Source organism: Tursiops truncatus, chromosome 20 (assembly GCF_011762595.2).
Source record: "Tursiops truncatus isolate mTurTru1 chromosome 20, mTurTru1.mat.Y, whole genome shotgun sequence".
In the NCBI taxonomy this organism is placed as follows: Eukaryota; Metazoa; Chordata; class Mammalia; order Artiodactyla; family Delphinidae; genus Tursiops; species Tursiops truncatus.
This window is the reverse complement of record NC_047053.1, coordinates 11,665,985-11,680,705: the sequence shown is the minus strand read 5'-3', so window position 1 is coordinate 11,680,705 and position 14,721 is coordinate 11,665,985. Positions and strand designations below refer to the sequence as shown.

General features: G+C 47.3%; 2 protein-coding genes across 3 annotated transcripts in view; one reads left to right on the top strand and one right to left on the bottom strand.

The window, feature by feature from the left end:
- Nucleotides 1-1,332: 1,332 nt before the first annotated feature.
- ITGAE (integrin subunit alpha E) overlaps nucleotides 1,333-14,721 on the bottom strand; it is a 68,588-nt gene continuing 55,199 nt past the window's right edge. The window contains exons 23-31 of the mRNA XM_033847972.2: nucleotides 14,314-14,393; nucleotides 13,537-13,614; nucleotides 12,953-13,016; nucleotides 12,763-12,870; nucleotides 9,320-9,376; nucleotides 8,908-9,003; nucleotides 7,254-7,349; nucleotides 2,602-2,712; nucleotides 1,333-1,657 (exon numbers count right to left, since the gene is read on the bottom strand). Coding sequence (XP_033703863.1) covers nucleotides 1,562-1,657; nucleotides 2,602-2,712; nucleotides 7,254-7,349; nucleotides 8,908-9,003; nucleotides 9,320-9,376; nucleotides 12,763-12,870; nucleotides 12,953-13,016; nucleotides 13,537-13,614; nucleotides 14,314-14,393 — 786 coding nt within the window. The 3' untranslated portion in view covers nucleotides 1,333-1,561. The remainder of the gene's footprint in view (nucleotides 1,658-2,601; nucleotides 2,713-7,253; nucleotides 7,350-8,907; nucleotides 9,004-9,319; nucleotides 9,377-12,762; nucleotides 12,871-12,952; nucleotides 13,017-13,536; nucleotides 13,615-14,313; nucleotides 14,394-14,721) is intronic.
- HASPIN (histone H3 associated protein kinase) lies at nucleotides 9,323-13,244 on the top strand. Of its 2 annotated transcripts, XM_033847973.2 has the most exons (2): nucleotides 9,323-11,799; nucleotides 12,682-13,244. In XM_033847973.2, exons 1-2 carry the CDS (start codon nucleotides 9,567-9,569, stop codon nucleotides 12,687-12,689), a joined length of 2,241 nt encoding a protein of 746 aa, XP_033703864.1. In that variant the 5' UTR covers nucleotides 9,323-9,566; the 3' UTR covers nucleotides 12,690-13,244. The 2 variants fall into 2 exon arrangements, with proteins under 2 accessions (XP_033703864.1, XP_019782430.1); XM_019926871.3 differs by lacking the exon at nucleotides 12,682-13,244 and having other exon boundaries at nucleotides 9,324-12,646.

The following is a 14,721-nucleotide window of genomic DNA, read 5'->3' as shown; positions in this document are numbered from 1 at the left end:
GTGTGTGTGTGTGTGTCTGTGTCTGTGTGTCTGTGTCTGTGTGTGTCTGTGTGTGTATACACACTAGTATATATATTCTAATATATATTTGAATAAATGATAAACTGTTATTCATCTGGAAATAATAATATAGTTAGACTTTAGGTCATCAAGAAAACAGAAACTGGGACTTCCCTGGTGGCACAGTGGTTAAGAATCCGCCTGCCAATGCAGGGAACACCAGTTCGAACCCTGGTCTGGGAAGATCCCACACGCCGCGGAGCAACTAAGTCCGTACACCACAACTACTGAGCCTGCGCTCTAGAGCCCACGAGCCAGAACTACTGAGCCTGCGTGCCACAACTGCTGAGGCCCGTGCGCCTAGAGCCCGGGCTCTGCAATAAGAGAGGCCACTGCAATGAGAGGCCCATGCACCACAACTAGGATTAGCCCCTGCTCACCACAACTAGACAAAGCCTGCACACAGCAACGAAGACCCAACGCAGCCAAAAAAAATAAAGAAAGAAAATAAAAGAAAAAAGAAAATCAGTTATGCATCCGGGAAAAAAAAACTCAGGTTAAATTCCCTAATTCACACCTTACACCTACATAAATTTTAGAAAAAAATCAAAATTTAGAAGAAATAACAATGAAAGCACCTGAATTAGATAAAGAAGACCAAGGGATCAGAGAGATTACTTTCTACATTATATACTTCTGCACCGTTTAATTACTTGCAATGACTTTTATTACACATGAAAACAAAGACTGTTCCACTGCAGTTTGGGAGTAGGGAGATATGGCCAAGTTTTAACAGCATGGAGCATACAAATGAAATAAAATCAGATACTAAGAGCAAAGCCAGCCTGTAACTAGGCCCTACTCTTGGTTCCACCTCCTCCTGCGGAAGAGCGAGCGCTCTCTCACGGAGGCACGATGGTCCCCTGAGCAATTCACTCAGGAGGAAGCCAGGCGAGGACCAGCACAGGATGTTAAGTAGACACTACAAAACAAAGTCCTGGTCTTCTCCTCTCCCACCTTGTTCCTGTTTTGGTGACCTCCGTTTTTCCACTTTTTACATTTGTTCTGGGGTGCTTTTCTGTGGCCTCATTTGAAATAATAGGCCACATCTTAGGGTCTGAAAATGCCAAACTAGGAGCTGCTTTTGTACCACTTTCCCCAAGATATACTTCGTGGAACACTATTTTGGAAGACGTTAACAGAAACAGCAGGAAAAAAGCACTCTTAGGCAAATAAGGCTGGGAAATGCTGCATAACTGCATAACCTCCTCTTGGGGGGCGGGGGGGGGGGGGCGGGAATCACAAAGTATATTATATTTGCATATTAAAGGCACTTCTGTAAAGAAAACAGTTTTATTTAATACCAAATGTCTCCCAAGTTTCATTTTTGCACAATGCACAGACACTTTGGGGACAATGTATGGTTAAAAAACAACATTCACAAAACAGTGTGCTAGATTCTGCTCTCGATCATCCTGAGGAAAAGCAACCCACAGGACCCCAGTCTCTGGACGTCTCCAGGACGGGTTGGTACTCTCTCCCAATGGATGAGGAAGCTGGTCTAATTTTCTTCTTCCAGTAGACTCTCTGATTTCAGCTGGTCCTTCCTTATTCTCTCCAAGTTCAGTTGTTGGTATTTTCTTTTAAAAAAGCCACACTAAAACAAAGGGAGGGAAGCCCGATTACAGGCCTAACCTAACCATCTGCTTTAGAAAACCATCTACCTGCTTGTTGCCATAGTAGCCCCCATGCTCCTCTGCTTCCTCTGAATCTCTCCTGATAACCCAATCCTTCAAGACCCGTCTTAAATACTGCCTTTCCTGTGCTCAGTCCCCAGTCAGAAGAGATTTTCCACCTTCCTCTGAACCCCCAGAGCACTTTAACCTTTTTAACTTAACTAATTCTGCAAAGTACTAGTTTCAGCTGTATTGGGTCATATATCTATGTAAAAGTACTCAGCCTACTGGGCTGAGGGTAGAAAGAGATCAAGTACAGCCTCCTACACATCAAGAAACTCACAACCTAGTGAGAAGAGAAATAACCGGAATATAGTGTGACGACTGCCCCTTGGAAGGGTTTCTAGAGGGGAGCTCAAAGGAAAAGCATAAAGCTCAGCTCAGAGCACTCAGGAATCTCTGGGCTGAGTTTTAAGGGAAGAGTGAGAGCAAGTCAAGAAGAAGGAAAGGGCTTACGGGTGTAGAGAGCCTAACTGCAAACACAGAGACACGAACCTATTTAGTTCAGTGTGTTGAGAAAAAAGCAAGACTTAAAGGTGGAGAAAGTAGAGGCCAGAGTGGAAGGTCTTGAATAGCAGTGAAAGAGTCTGAACATCAAAACAGGGGAAGGAAAGGAAAGGACTTAAATAGGGGAACGACAATCAGGTTCATTTTAGGAAAATATCTCGGTACTCCAATTCTTCAGTTAGATCTTTATCTTTTTCAGACAGAAACTGTCTTACTCATTTGCCTCAACAGGCCTGTGGCTGAAGGAAGAGGGAAAGGTGGTCACGAGGCCAGGGAAGCTGCTCTAGGTCAGGGGCTGGCTGTCCTAAGGAGGACTGTGCCCAACACCAGAACCTTTACGAACATGAGTGGAACCGACCTTGACTAGGATGACTATAATCACGATCAAAACCAGAAGGCCACCAACACTGCTTTTAATAATGAGAGACAGAGAATACGCCTCCTCATCTTTCAGGAAGATGACAGTGATCTGGAACAAAACAAAGAGATCATCCAATAAGTCAGGTAAGGCAAAATGAGAAAAAAATTTCACGTTATTTTAAGGAGCAAAATGTGAGAACTTGGCAACATACAGTGTATTGATCAAAACTGATGACAGGGAACTTCGCTGGTGGCACAGTGGTTAAGAATCCACCTGCCAATGCAGGGGACACAGGTTCAAGCCCTGGTCCAGGAAGATCCCACATGCCGCGGAGCAACTAAGCCCGTGCACCACAACTACTGAGCCCACATGCCACAACTACTGAAGCCTGCACGCCTAGAGCCCGTGCTCTGCAACAAGAGAAGCCACTGCAATGAGAAGCCCACGCAATGCAACGAAGAGTAGCCCCCACACGCAGCAACGAAGACCCAACACAGCCAAAAGTAAAATAAATAAATAAATAAATAAATAAAAATACCAATGGAATTTTTTTAAAAAAGTGTACACACCAATGGTTTTTAGTATATATATATTTAAAAAAAAACTGATGACAGTAAAGCAAAAAGCTAAACATTTCCTGATGCAGCATCTACAATTATCTGATGAGATTTGTGGTTTCTGCTTCCACATGTAAGGAGCTTGAGAGTCACCACTCCATGCTAACAAGTAAAAAGCTGAACAAACTGAAAAATCAACAATTTTTGGATCCCTGAGAGAGCGGAGGCCACAAGGCAAATTGCTGCCCCCAAGAGCGGAGGGAGAGACAGAGAGACTGACACAGAGAGCAGAGGCTCACCAGCACCAGGGAAGCAAAACCTGAACTGCAACTGATGGGCTGCTGGAAGCGCAGTGCTGACAACCCTGGGGCTTACAAACTCCAGGAAACCCAGTCGCGGGGCTGAGGTTTTCTCCAGGAGCTTGACCAGGTTCCCACAGTAAACACTGGAGAAAAAACCCTTCATGCTTCCAGCAGGGGGAGGGGAAGAGGAACCATTTTGAAATAAGCCAGAGAACCCTCATCTTAACAAGGCCTGTCCTCAGGGGAAACTAGTTAACTAGCCTAACCTGCTGGGTAATATCAGAGCCTAACTGTCCTGGGGGAAGGGAAGTACCCAACTCAAGCCCACTCTAGCCATCCTGTCCCACCTAATGGGGTTGAAAAAAACTGAGAAACAGGGGTGAAGTTCGCAGTCCAGAGGCACAGGCTCATTAAAAGCCTGAGGCCTATCACAGAACGACAGCACACTGCCCCTCCCCAACACCTCACCACATTCATGAAGGTCCGTCTACAGCATTTCCTTCTACCTGGTACAGCGTGTCCAGCTACCAAGAGAAAATTACCAGGCATACCAAAAAGCAAAAAAACACAACTTGAAGAGACAGAGCAAGCATCAGAACCAGACACGGCCAGAATGCTGGAATTATCAGACCAGGAATTTAAAACAACCATGATGAATATGCTAAGGGCTCTAACGGTTAGAGCAGTCAAGCACACATGAACAAAGAAAACGAGCAGACGGGCAATGTAAGTGGACAGATGGAAATCCTAAGAAAGAAGCAAAAAGAAACGTTAGAGATGAAAACCCGCTGTAACAGGAAATGAATGCCTACGATGCGCTCATTAGTAGACTGGACATGGCTGAGGAAAGAATCTCTCAGCTACAGAGAGCAACAGAATCCTCAAAAAGCAAAGAAAACAAAAACTAAAAACAAAACGAAAGGAAAAAAAAACCAGAGCACAGTAAAATTATCTGATGACCAAAATATTTTATACAAACTATTTTGGTCTCTTATCTAGAAGAGTTATGTCTGCCAGGAGACTGTGACCTTCTGTTTGTGTGTGTGTGAGAGACAAGAGAGCGAGAGAGGGAGAGAGCGAGAGCGAGAGAGTGAGAGAGAGCGAGCGAGAGAGAGAGAGAGAGAGAGAGAGGTTCTATTAAGGAGCCTCTGACAGTTTAATAGAGGGTCCCAACAAAGTAAGATCTCTAGGGTTTAAAGAACACTGAAAGACGGAAAATCAAGATTTTACATCCAGGTATGCCCCAAGCCCACCATCTTCAAAATGATTTCTAAGTCCCTTCCAACTCTGTTCTGACAACTCTTTTTGATCTTGACTAATGACTGATAGGACATTTTCTGACATGAAATACATGACAAAGATAAGGGTCTGCTCTTCACCAGACTAATGTCAGTGACACAGTAATAAATGCAAAATGGCGTCCATGTGTACTATTGAAAAGCCCTTCCATTAGAAGCCACCCCAGCATTGCTGTCCAGAGGCTCTCTCCATCCCAGGGCTCAAGTGGAAAACCCAGGGGACGTGCTTCCCAAGTGAGACCCAGACATGGCCCTCCCAAGTTGTGCCCAGCACACAGATCACGGCCAGAAGGCCATCAAGACACCTCTGCCTGCCCAAAACACTGAATTCCCTTCATCCAAGTGTTCAAGCACCAAGGTCAGGGATGCTTCGGACAGAATTTCTGTATGGGATGGAAGGCTGGACAAATTTACCTTTGAGGCCTCTTCCAATTAAGTCATAAACACTTCCAAGGGTTGACCCTCCAGGCACTGTTTAACTCATATAAGCTGAACTTAAGTTCTGGGCCTTGGGAATAGCGAGGGAGCAACGCAACAGAGAAGAAGAACAGGAAGAGAGCTGTTTTTTTCCTTCATGGAAGAGTAAAGTGGGGGCAGCGGGGAGTATGGGGAGGAGACTTGAGAACCTGAGGTTTCAGAAAGTAATGAAAGGAAGTCCCAAGATGACAGTAATGTGACATGTCAGGTTTGAGTAGAAGTACTCCGATTTCTCAAAGCCTCTTCCTTTTTTCCTCTTCCAAAACCACAGGTTCCTAAAGTGCCCTAAAGGTGTTCTAGTAGAGGTGAAGGGAGAAGCAGGACACAGAATACCCCGGCTTGTAGAAAACACTCTTGGTGGCCCACCCAACAGCCATTCTCTCCTTTCCTAGTTTGTTCAGAAGTCATGACTGGTCTAAGCTGATCATGACAAAGTCATCCCACTTTGCCAGTGACTGACACAAGATCTAGTTCTCACTAATAAGTTACAAGAAGATTATCTGCTAGGAGTTTTTAGGAAAATTGTCCTTGAAAAGGGAAGGCTGAAATTCCCTGGCAATGCAATGGCTAGGACGCTGCACTTCCACTGCAGTGGACATGGGTTCAATCCCTGGTTGGGAAACTCAGACCCCACAGGCCACACGTAGTACAGCCAAAAAAAAAAAAAAAAAAAAAAGGAAAGAAAAAGGAAGACAAATGAGGAAAAACTCCTTTTGCTACTGACCTCTTGGCTTCCTATTTTGTATACTGCCATGTGAAACTATATCACTGGGAGAAGTGGAAAGTGGCAACTTTGTGGCAGCCACAAGGGAAGGCGTCCCCAGCACACGGAGGGTAGAGCACAAGATTCAAAGGGGCCAGCCCGTTGACACTGGTCTGCCTCCCTCACTGGATAAACAACAGAGGCCTTTATGGTACATTAGTGCTAGTGTCTTGCAGCTGAAATGTAAATACTTTGCTTGGGGTCCTGAATTTTAAAAAAGGAAAATCACTGTGGGAACTCTATGCTATAGAAATAAAAGCATCAGTAAGTAAAAGGGGGAAATTTATACATAAATTATTTAAGAATGTGCATGTAAGAAACTGTTAACAGTAATTCCCTTTGGGAAGAGGGAATCAGGGGTGTGGAAAGGGGGAAGTAAAGGAACCATTATTTTTTGTTTGGGACCTTTGTGTAAGGCTTGGATTTTCTTGCTTTTCTATTTAAAAAAAAAAAGTCTGAGCAATGGGATAATGGGGCACTTTCTTCCATATCATTTTCTGTATTAGAAATACTTAAAAATAAAAGTTTTTCCTGACATGTTTGGAGAACTGCACCTTTCCCCTCCTCCAGGGAGGAAATCAGAGGACCTAATGTTTAGCGATCCAGTCTCACCCTCTTGACATTCCCTCCGATACTGAATCATGCCTAACTACAGAGCTCTCAGATGGACAATCTCTGACACCGGCAGCACATCTAGGTGAGTGTCAACAAGAATGACAACTCAGGGTGGCACACACAGTATTCGGCCCACAGATCACAAAGGTCAGTCTGACTTGCAGTCATTCTTCTGCAAAACGAATCCAAGAGTTCTAGTACTTAGTCTAAGACTTATAAAAAAAATATGCATTCCTGAGTATTGTAACTGTGCAACATTGTAACTAAACACTGATACCACACACTAAGAAGAGAGTTGTTATATACCCCTCCCCCAAAATTTCTCATCTAAGAAATTTTAAAAAATATACATTTTCCAATCAAAGTATATATAGCTGTTGATTCCAGCCTAGTTATTTCAACTGAGACTTCCTCTGCTTAGGCCTCTTATTCAGTTGCCTCATTTCAGAGACAGAAAAACTGAGGCAGATGCTGAGTAACTCAAGGTCACGGAGGCAGTTGCTGGCAGTCAAGATCAGAGGTGATAAGACTAAAACAGGAAGAGGGCAACAGCCAAGTGTCTGTACAGGGGCGCTGAGGCCAGGCACAGTTTTCCCAGGACATCACCCAGAGAACGAGAAGACAGCCAGGGGATTACCTTAGTTCTATGGTTCTCTGCATTGAGCCCCTCATATAGAGATTTGTTGAAAGATATTTCACCAAGGATGTGCAGCTCAGTCACATCTCTTCGTAACTATAAGATGGGGAAGAAAAAAAACGAAACACATTTTAGACATGGACTTACTGTTCTTTTTTTTTTTTTAAGTTAACTTTTACAAAAATTTTATTGGAGTATAGTTGATTTAAAACAGACAGCACTCATCATCTGCCCCTTTAAACGTGCTCCTCCTCCAGTACTTCCTCAGCAATCACAAAGTTACCCAGGCAAGACACCTGCAGTTATACCTCAACTTCTTTTCCCTTATCCTTTACTGCATGCTACACCCTCATTGACCTACCCACACGCCCCAAGTCAGTTGTTGGTGATTCTTTTTTTTAGCCTCTCTTGCACCTGTCCCTTTTTCTCCATCCTCATTGCTACTTCTTCAGCTCAGATCTCATCATTCTCACCTGGATCATCACAAGACGTTAAACTAGACTTTAGTCCCTACTTTTTTTTTTTTTGCGGTATGCGGGCCTCTCACTGTTGTGGCCTCTCGCGTTACAGAGCACAGGCTCCGGACGCTCAGTGTCAGCGGCCATGGCTCACGGGCCCAGCCGCTCCGCGGCATGTGGGATCTTCCTGGACTGAGGCACGAACCCGTGTCCCCTGCACCGGCAGGTGAACTCTCAACCACTGTGCCACCAGGGAAGCTCTAGTCCCTACTTTTGAATGAGTCATCAGGTAAGGCCTAAGAGGTAACATGTGAGTTAAATATAAGAAGAAACCACATACATGAAGATCTATGAGAAAAGCAATGTCATGCAGAAGGAACAGCAAGTACAAAGATCCTATGACCAGAACAATATTGGCAAACTGGAGTATAAAAAGCAGGGAAGGGCTTTCCTGGTGGCACAGTGGTTGAGAGTCCGCCTGCTGATGCAGGGGACACGGGTTCGTGCCCCGGTCTGGGAAGATCCCACATGCCGCTCTGGCCGCTGAGCCTGCGTGTCCGGAGCCTGTGCTCCGCAACGGGAGAGGCCACAACAGTGAGAGGCCCGCGTACCGCAAAAAAAAAAAAAAAAAAAAGTAGGGAAGAGGCGAGTACTAGGAGATTAAGTTGAAGAAGCAAGCAGAGACCAGATCATAGGGTGCCTTGCACACCACTGAAAGAGACAAATTTTAATCTAAGTGTATTCAAACTTTTATTAAAAGCAGATAAGTGGCACAGTGTTTTCTTTTAAAACATAGCTGTTATATGAAGAACGTCTGTAGAGGGTATGGCAAAAACAGAGGCAAGAAGAGCAGAGAGAAGGATACTGCAATAAACCCAGTAAGAGGGGTGGCCTGAACTACAACAGTACCAGTGGAGATGGAGAGAAGTGAGTGGATTCAGAATATACTGGTGGGGGTAGAATCACAGAGCTTGCTGCTGGTACAGATACGGGGATGTAAGAAAAGGAGTCGCAAGTAATTCCTAGAATTCCTAGTAACTAACCCGAATAAGTTACCCTAGTTAGTAACCCTGAGTAAGTGGGTAAGCAACAGGTTGGGATAGGAGGTGGATCAAGAGACCCGTTTTGAACATATTATATTTGGAGATGCTATCATCCTTCTTAGGGTAACAGTAGGATAATCAGATCTCAAGTACCTGTTCTGATTGACTCAAGGAGACCTCTGCAGCCACGGTTACATTTTCTTTATCCGAGGTGACGTTACAGCTCACTGAATGCCATTCTTCCACATGCTGGAAGAAGGGGTGTGTTAGTTGGCACAATTCCTCTTCGGGTGGAAAAGCCGGGAATTTTAACACTTGGCACACAGAGCACCTCAAGGTCTCGGAATAGAGGGTGTGAGCAGTTTCTGCGCTCACTTGGCTCGAGCAAAGCCGCAACCCTGGCAAACGTGACCCAGTGTAGAGGCTAAGGGGCGCCTTGGGACCGCCCCGCCTGTGCTTTCAGGGGAAACCTCGGAAAAGTAGAATTCGTGCGTCTCATGTCACCCGCTTCAGGCCCTCTCCCTCCCTGCCGCCCCGCCCTGGCCTCTCGGACGACCGCGCTCACCTGAACCAGGTCGCTCCCACAAACACGCTCCGGACTCTGGCTGCACACAGTGTGAGCCTGAAACAAGACCCATTCCCGCGACGCCTTGAGAAAGCCAAACCGCCATAGTTATCCGCCCTCTCCCACTTCTCGCGAGACCCATCGTGATTTGCGGGTGCGAGGCAGGGCGCTAGGACCCGGCGGGCGGGTCTGCGTCTCTAACAAGTCTCGCGGTGTTTCCATTTGAACCGCCTGGCGGGTGTCGGCGATGGCGGCGTCACTCCGGCGACCCGAGAATCGCCTCTTCCGAACGTATGGGGTAGCTGGCGGCGGGGGGCCGCGGCGGCGTCCGGGCCAGGCAGCGGTGCAGTGGTTCCCGCCACAAGACCAGAAGCGTTTCTTCAGCAGCAGTAGCAGCGACGCCAGCGGCGGCGGCCCCTCGCCGTCTGTCGTCTCCGACGATCCTGACGACCCCGACTTCCCCGGCAGCCCGGTGGGTCAGCGGCGGAGGCGCGCTGGCGGCCGACTCTCCAAGGACCGGCCGAGTCTGATCGCGACCCCGAGACGCCTGAGGCTGCGACCGCGGTGCCCGCAGAAGTGCAGCACCCCCTGCGGGCCGCTCGGACCGCCGCCCTTCCCCAACGGCCACCCGGGCCTCCTGAGCCCGGACCTCAGTGTGTGCGGCCAGCCCAGGGACGGCGGCGAGCTGAGCACCAGTGCCTCTCTGTTGAGTTCTCCGGCCTCTCCCGGCCCCGGGTCCCCTGCGCCAGGAGACAGCATCTGTACCGACCCCTCCGCCTTTCTGGATGCAGCCTCTGAAGCTCCGAGCGGCCTCCACCTCCCAGAAGCCTCCCTGGACCTGGAGCCTCTCCCCTGTTCCCAGGAGGCAGAGACAGCAGGAGGCAGGCTCAGCAGGTTGGCCCACCAAGCCCGTGCCAGCCTCAGGTCAGCTCTCTGTAGCTTTTTGGACTCAGGAAATCCTGAGGATTCTGAGCTTGGGCCAGATGGGAAGAATATGCGGGAGTCCTGCTGTGACAGGGAACTGGTGAGGAGGAGGCTGGAGAGCCCAGGTTCACACAGCATGGGCAAGCAGAGGGCCACGGACCAGGACTCCGGTCGAGAGGCCGGGTCTCAGGAGGCTGTCCAGATAGAATACGGGGAGGCCCGTGGGTGCAAGCGCGGTATGGCACCTGGGAAAAGCAACAAGCCTGAGAGAACCGGGCCAAGCCGGAAAAGGAAGCATCAAGAGACAGCAGAAACCTCCCTCCACCATCACCACCACTTTAAAAAAGGCCAAAAGATGCAAAAAGATTCACTCGTCACCCAGGACCTGACGCGTTTACAGAATGCCTGCTCTTGGACCAAAGCCAGGGCCTCCTTCAGCTTGCACAAGAAGAAGACGGTGACCGCCGCGTCACAAGTGTGCAGCATCTACACCGTTGCCAGTTCCCTCTCTGAGTCCCTCATATCAGAATATTCAAACCTTCCTGTCACAAACAGAACAAACAGTGCCCTGTACCCTCGGCACTTCTCCTCCATGTATTTGCTCACCCCCTTAAAGACACTACATGCCGCAGACAAAAAGGCATCCGATGCAGAAAAGGTTTATGGGGAATGCAGTCAGGAGGGTCCTATCCCCTTCAGCGACTGCCTTTCCTCAGAAAAACTGGAATGCTGTGAGAAGATTGGGGAAGGGGTGTTTGGCGAAGTGTTTCAAACACTTGCTAACCACACACCTGTAGCCCTAAAAATCATTGCTATTGAAGGACAGAAGTTAGTCAATGGAGCTCATCAGAAAACTTTTGAGGAAATCCTGCCAGAGATCATCATCTCCAAAGAGTTGAGCCTCTTGTCTGATGAGGTATGCAACCGTACAGAAGGCTTCATTGGGCTGAACTCGGTACACTGTGTTCAAGGATCTTACCCTCCCTTGCTCCTCCAGGCCTGGGATCGCTATAACTCAGCCAAAGGGTCTGCAAATGACCGGCCTGACTTTTTTGAGGAAGACCAGCTCTTCATCGTGCTGGAATTTGAGTTTGGAGGGATCGACTTAGAGCAAATGAGAACGAAGCTGTCCTCCATCGCCACTGCAAAGAGCATTCTGCACCAGATCACTGCGTCCCTTGCAGTGGCAGAGGCATCGCTGAACTTTGAGCACCGAGACTTGCACTGGGGGAATGTGCTCTTAAAGAAAACCAGCCTCAAAGAGCTCCACTACACCCTCAATGGGAAGACGAGCTCCATCCCCACCCGAGGGCTACAGGTCAACATCATCGACTACACCCTGTCACGCCTGGAGCGGGACGGGATCGTGGTTTTCTGTGACATTTCCATGGACCAAGACCTGTTTACAGGAGAAGGTGACTACCAGTTTGAGATCTACAGGCTGATGAGGAAGGAAAACAACAACTGCTGGGACGAATATCACCCTTATAACAACGTGCTCTGGCTACACTACCTCACAGATAAGATCCTGAAACAAATGACCTTCAAGAGCAAAGGTAACACCCCTGCCTTGAAGAAAATGAGGAGAAAGATCAAGCATTTCCATGAGACTATGTTGAACTTCAGCTCTGCCACAGACCTGCTCTGCCAGCACAGTCTGTTTAAGTAAGCTGGGGTTGCTGACCGCTCCCAAAGGAGAGGGCACAGGTCTGGAAGCCCCTGATGCCGTTTTTAACCTCTATCCCCACAGCAGGGTGGGATTCCTGTTCTTACAGGTTTCCAGTCAGCTTTTCAAACAAGAATTTTGTTTCCAAGTGGAAGCTGAAATGTTTGTTGAAATGTTTAAACTTAACAAATATTCTTTAAAAATAAACTATACATGAGAACAAGTGTTTACAACTGAAAAGCCCTCTTTCTGTCAGCAGACTCCATTTTGTAAATTCCTTTCCCCATTTTCCTTTTTGAGCCTTGACACTTTATGTAGCCTGAGCAGGAAAAAAAGCCCAAGGCCTCAGCTGTCAAACCGATCAGAGCCTGTTGCTGTAGGTGTCATAAGGCTGGCTTTGACAGACGAGGAGCCAGCTGAGAGCAAAGAGGCCGTAGCAGAGCAGAGTCCTAGGCAGACGGACTGGAGGGCAAGCAGGAAGGAGGATGGTAGGCAGTTTATAGGGAGAAGTGCGAGAAATGCCACATGTTTATCAAGCTCATTTGCCAGTCACAAAGAGAAGCAGAATTTATCGGTGATTTTCAAGTGGAAAATAAATTTCTCCATGGCTACTCAAAACGTTTGAATTTTGCTTATTTTTTCATCAAGGGAAGAAAAACTGGAATGTCGTTTTAAGGGCTGAGTGGTTAATATTCCTTGTGAACATGACTTTGGTAATTTACTCCTAAAATGTGTTCCCAGGTTAACTAATCTTTTTCTACTCCTTTTCTAGAGTTCTAGTTTTTCTACCTTTGAAAATCCACAGTCACTCTGGAAAGAGATGTGATGGTGATATAGAACCGCCTCTATGTACCTGAGTCTTGGTCAGGTTCTTCACTCTTATGACCTGGAAACCTTGTAATTTAACTGGAACACAAATTTGCAGCTGGAACTCGGCTCCAAAGAGGTTCTCCCCATGTATCTGCAAAATAAATCAAAGCGGGAAGTCACGGCTGGTGTTGCTTTGCCACCTGTGGCTTTGCAATGACAAGCACAGCACTTACATTGAAGAGGAACTCCTTGTGGTGCGAAAGCCCCTGGCTTGTGTTCATGTACGTCACTGATGGTCTGCATTTGAGAGGACATGGGTTAGGCCTCAAGGCCCCTTTCTCATTTTAAAAAACCTCAATGCTACCAACTGGATACACTAGGACAGAGGGCACCTGATCCTTAATAGGGATCAAAGCTGAATATCAAAATGTAAGGTGGTGGTAGGGCAGTTGGGATCAGGTTAGAATATTCGAATTCTGTATATTTGGGCTGGTTCTGTATCTAATTATAATGCCTTAGAGTGGCCTTACTTTTTTCCTTCCTTTCTTCCCAATCCCATAGCCCCTCTCTTCCCTCCTTAGCATCACATCAGTTCCCTTTTGTATCAAGACCAGTTGGCACTGCTCCTCCTTTGATTATGACCATGGGGTTTCTAGGACCCAACTGTTAGTGCCCTAGACGTCATTGGGCGCCTGGGTTCTAAGCAGCCTCCTCTCAGGGAAGGGCAATGCCCACATCTACCCTGACCACAAGTTCCACCCACAAGAGAAAATGCCTGAAGCTGTCCCGCAGGTGTGGGCCCCTTGGAAGTACTTACTTGGGAAGAACTGCAATGAAGGCATGTTTGAAATGAAGGCTGTGGGTCTTACTGACCAAAGACCTTCTTTCATTGGAACTAGGAAATAAGAATGTCAGTTTACAGCACACCTGCTTTGTACACATGGCTTCTTACCGTGGCTTCCTGGGATCACTGGGGGTCAGACAGAAAAGACTCTGGGAGATAAGCAATTAGAGTGCAGAAGACGCTCTAGGAGACCATACTTAGAGAAACTGATTTTAAAAGGGTTTCTCAACCTTGATAATATTGACATTTGGGGCCAGATAAGTCTTTGAGAGAGGCTGTTCTGTATATTGTAGGATGTTTAGCAACGTTCCAGGCCTCTACCCACTAGATGCCAGTAGCACCTGCCCCAAGTGGTGCCAGTCAAGTGTCTCCGGGCGCTGCCCCTGGGGGCAGAACCACCCCTGTTTGAGAATTTTCCCAACACCGTACCCGACTCTACCCCAAACACAGAGGTTTTGCAGAAGACAGAGCTTCTCTGAAGTTAAATGAACCAGAATTAGAGCTCCAGTCCAAAGCTCATTCTTCCAGACCATACCATAGTTTTACTTTGTCAGTAAAAGAACATTTTAAATATCTTCGATAACAAGAAGGGAAAGCCAAGTCACAGCAGGGACACACGTGCCTTCTCAGGGCTCACTGAGGTTCCCCTTCCTGGGCAGTGAGGGAGCCAGAGCTATTATGCACGCACATGGGAGGGAGGCTTCTTGCAGGGCTACAGGCTGGGCCTGCTGTAACACAGGCATTACTTACTTGGTGACTGTCACAGCGATGTCGGCTGTCCTGTTTGGAAAGGCACTCTCCTCCAGCTGCCAAACTAATGAAAAGTTTGCCTGTTTAAACAAAGAACAAGGTCACTTGATTCCCCTTTATACCACTCACAACTCAAACTGCTTCCTACTAACTAAACAGACCTGGGAAACATAATTCATACTCATGTTTTTGTAGCACAGCATGCTTCAAGGTCCGTTATTCCACGTTAAGCCTCACAATGTCAAGATGGAGTAAGCGGGGCAGACAGGATTATTCCCCTTTACAGTTGAGGAAGCTGCTTCAGAGATTTCCCACAGCGCAGAGCTCATCAGTGGCAGATCAGGGACTCATAACTTTGGGTCTGATGCTCCTTCCATACTGCACCCAGCTTCACTCTGCTGTACTGGG

Bases quoted from the DNA above. Each gene is read 5' to 3' on its own strand.
- HASPIN (XM_019926871.3), top strand. From the start codon at position 9,567: ATGGCGGCGTCACTCCGGCGACCCGAGAATCGCCTCTTCCGAACGTAT.